The sequence below is a fragment of the Euphorbia lathyris genome, chromosome 7, assembly GCF_963576675.1.
Source record: "Euphorbia lathyris chromosome 7, ddEupLath1.1, whole genome shotgun sequence".
In the NCBI taxonomy this organism is placed as follows: domain Eukaryota; kingdom Viridiplantae; phylum Streptophyta; class Magnoliopsida; order Malpighiales; family Euphorbiaceae; genus Euphorbia; species Euphorbia lathyris.
In genome coordinates, this window is record NC_088916.1 from 11,248,057 (window position 1) to 11,252,227 (window position 4,171).

General features: G+C 34.7%; 1 protein-coding gene across 1 annotated transcript; it reads left to right on the forward strand.

Annotated features, from left to right (window-relative positions):
- Positions 1-306: 306 nt before the first annotated feature.
- Positions 307-3,896, forward strand: LOC136235518 (succinate dehydrogenase subunit 7B, mitochondrial-like). Its single transcript, XM_066025229.1, has 5 exons — positions 307-443; positions 583-757; positions 850-918; positions 1,459-1,561; positions 3,319-3,896. Exons 2-5 carry the CDS (start codon positions 701-703, stop codon positions 3,390-3,392), a joined length of 303 nt encoding a protein of 100 aa, XP_065881301.1. The 5' UTR covers positions 307-443; positions 583-700; the 3' UTR covers positions 3,393-3,896.
- Positions 3,897-4,171: the final 275 nt, after the last annotated feature.

A 4,171-nucleotide genomic window follows, 5' to 3' on the forward strand; every position in this document is an offset into this window, starting at 1 on the left:
CGGATCTGAGTCCTTTCTTTTTCTGCAACCACGCAGATCTATAGATCTGCGGACAAGATGAACCTTTTCCGCTCTTGCTAAAACCGAAAAAGGAATAAACGATAAAAGTATAGCTAACAGGTATAGATCTGATGGAAAAGAGATTCGAGAAAGTATATAGACTTCAAACTAGAAAGAAAAGATAAAACTGAAACTAAAAAAATAAAAACTAAAACATAAATGGGAGGAGGAAGGAGGAAAACCTCCTTCTTCCTCAAAGAGAACCTGAACAAAAGAAGGAAGCGAGACGGTGATGGTGACGGAGACGAGACGGTAACAGTAGTGGAAGCTTGAAAAGAAAAGAAGCAAAGGGAAGAAAAATGTAGAGAGATGGAGGAGCCTCTCTCTCCTTAGGTGTCTAAGTCTTGATTGTAGTTGTGTGAAGTTTTATTCATTATAATTTGGTTGGTGTAATTCTTCTTTCATCTACTCATGAAATACAATCATTTTTCTATATAAAAAAAATTAATTTAATTAATAATAAATATTTTATATTAATATATTAATTGAGTCGCTAAATTGAAATTGGTGTCAATTATAAAGTGATCGCAGATTCGCAGAAGTTAACAGTGAAATTTCAGTTCACTGATCTTTAATTACTATAGCAGCCCCCTTTGAATCATCGATCTCGCTGTCGGAGTTTCGTCCCGGGGAAAGAAAAATGGCGTTTCTACTAAAAAATTCCAACTTCTCTACTCGTTTTCGACCTCATTCTCAGGTTATTTTCTTTACATATGGAATTGATCGATAGATTGTTTTTATTTCATCTTCATATTTCTCTATTGATGTTTCTCTTTATCTAATCAACAGAAGACAGAGGACGCACTCTCTCTTTCGCGTCGAGGTTTCCATGTCGAACCTGGGCCGCGCGAGAAAGCTGTGAGTTTCTCCTTTCTATGGTTGCATCTTTTCTCATGCTTTTGAAACAAACCTGATTTTATCTTCTATTGGGAATATTTGTTATCTTTCAAATTAATTAATTGCAGTTTCTTAATCGATTTTTTCTTCATTGGATGATGTGTTTTATCAGAATGTTTCAGTGTCTTAAGATATCAAGTTTTACCTAATAAAATATCTTCAAGGCGGTTTCAAAATAAACCCAATAAAGGAGGAATTTATGCTAGAATTTTCTTAAAACAACAATATCAGAGGCTAATAGATGATAAATTACTGTTTGTGGGATAAACTTTGTATGCTGAACTCTAGATGTTGCTGCTATTATACCTGCATTACTTTAATATCTCGTTTCATTTGGGGATTGGAAAATTGATGTTAAATTACTGTTTGTGTGATAAACTAGTATGCTGAACTCTAGATGTTGCTACTAATATTGTGTGCTAATTTATTGGTAGAGGAACTTCATGTGTAATTCTGTGAGGTTTGCATTGAAACTTAACATGATAACTTCTTGCATTCTAGCTCTTGGCGGAAGACCCATCTCTTAAGCGATTCAAATCACATAGGAAGGGCGTGCGGACAGTTAAACGAGTTGGTGATTTTCTCACAGTTGTCGTTGTAGCAGGTATACTCTTCTTTTGCTATAATTTGAACAGAATTGGTTATTAATGCTTTTTCCCATCGTCTTGCTATAGTAAAAAATCTTTTTCTTTCTTTGTAATGTTACACGACTATTTTGGGATAAGTCAACCTTAGATACAAGTAGTATTAGTTTGTTTCAGTTGAAAACAGCAAGAACAGAATGCTTTTAGGATGATCAACATAAAGTAAATTGAAGTTGTAGGCATGCATTATTTTTTGCACTAATCCCTTCTGTAGTTCTGTTTATGGATTCCACAAAAAATAAGTCTGGTACATATTTTAAAACTTGCTCATGGAAATTTGTTGTATGAGCTTTCAAGGAAGAGTTAAAAAACTTCTGTTTCTAACATATAGAGCATACTTCTCAAAGAGATCAAGTAGAAAAATCTGTTTCCTGCCTGATAAAGTCGGACAATAAACCTGTCAAAGATGCCAATGATAGATTATTTTTGTCATCTCTTAGTTTTATTATGTGCCTGTGTTAGGACATTCATTTGAATGTAAACAATCTGGTAAACTTGACCAAGTTTTTGCCAGGCAGCAAATATGAAGCGCTAGCCTGTGGCTACTGCATATCTAGATCACTACTCACTTGTCTCTTCCTTCATCTCTTTCTCTCAATTAATTTTTCAAATTTTGATTCTTTAGCAAGCAGCTCACCTTCTAGGTCAAGTAGTATTTAAATCTGTGGTGTCTTAAGTGCCTGGTCATCGACAAGGGGGATAATTTATCGGTGACCCAGGTTCATAGTAGAGTCTGAAAAGCTGAACAAATAGCATGAAATCTTAGAAAACACTTGAAAGGAGATCAGTACGATCCTTAAATTAGTTTACGTGCTTGCCTGCTGGTAGAGTTATAGACCTCAATTGCCTTCTTCCTTTCTGGTTCTTGGTTTTGTCCTTTTTTCTTTATCCATTATTCAGCCATCTGAAGGGAATGAGTATAAAGTAACAGAGATTAACCCGTGTGTTGAAGTTGGGTTTGCACTAAGTATTTCCAGTGTTATTAGATGTTTGCAAAACTTGACTGCATATTCTGAAAAGCGATAATGTAATTTGCCATTAGTAATATCTGAACCACCTTTTCTGTGACTATCACATCATGGGCGACCATGTAATATGCTAAATTAAAGGTCTCTAATATCGCATTCACCTATGTAGCATCACTGAAATAAAACAGACACAAAAATAGACATGAAAACGCAATACTTCTAAAAGAATATAGGGAATTCAAATGTGGGGCATGTGTGAACAATATAAACATTATTAAAATTGTAATATGCATTTTGCAATTTTTTATTAAATGGAAGAAAAATAACATGCATTCAAGTAGAATACTTATCAATTATCATTTAATAACCATAACCATCCATGGAATTCATTCGCCATAAATATTACTATGGAAAGATGGATCATTGAGGGACTGGTGAATGTTTCAATCAGCTTTTAGAAACTCATTTCGTTTTAAGAAACGAAATTCCAACTTTTTTAAATTACATAACTTCAACCGGAATGATTCATACAAGTTTCTGTGGGTTTCAGTCTTGGAAATTAATTTTCCCAGCTTATTTATAGGTATTTGCGCGAACTTTTAACCATGTCCTCGGAAAACAATTGGAATTATGATTGTCAAAATTGTTTGATAGATACAACTTGATGAAGAGAAGCGATTAGCTTGTGAATCTCCTGATAACATTGATTGTATTTCTATATTTTCATTATCTGTTTGTGTCTGTTTTAGGTTGTTGCTATGAGATGTACGTGAGAGCAACGATGCGGGAGGAGGCTCGGAAACAGGCAGGGGGAAGTGCTTAATGGAGTTAGTTACTCTGTATTGTTCCCTTTGATTACTCTTGATAAAGAATAAAATCTCTTTATGATATTGTCTGCGAGTTAAATAAGCAGAAGAGGTCTTTTTGTAATCAAATGCGTCCCGTGCCGTAAAAAGTTTCTGCTCTCATATGACATGTTAGAGTTTGTTCTGAACTAAAATATTTGCAGGAGATGAGACAATAGGTGAAGTAAATGCTTAGAAATGGGGATGGGAATACTCTATAATTAGCCGCACACCAATGCCTCAATTATAGTTTCTCTCCTTTTGAAAAATTATTTGGTTATATACCGGACTACCATTCCCTTCGAACCTTTGGTTGTTTGTGTTTTCCTCCGTTACGTCCTTACGTCCAAAAACATTTTCAAACCAAGGTTTAGTCCAGAATAAATTCTTTGATTCCGTGTCTTTTAAAATATTTATCTCATGTTATGTTTTATTTGATGAACATGTAATCCATTATATTTGCTGAGTTTTACATCTTTGAAGATATCTGCTGAGTTTACATTTTTATTTGATGAACATGTAATCCCATTATATCTGCTGAGTTGCAGAAACCACCTGCCAACTCATCTCTCCAACTGCCATTTTCCACCCAAGATGCTCCAAATAAAAGTTTGGTTGTTGACCTTACAAGCTATAGTATCATACCCATGGACCCGGACGGGTCTGGTAAGGTCAAACCGGGTTAATTGAAACTGGTTATGTTTTCGGTTCAGAGGTGATTTGGATTTTTCATTTTTGAAAAATGGGTCAAAACTGA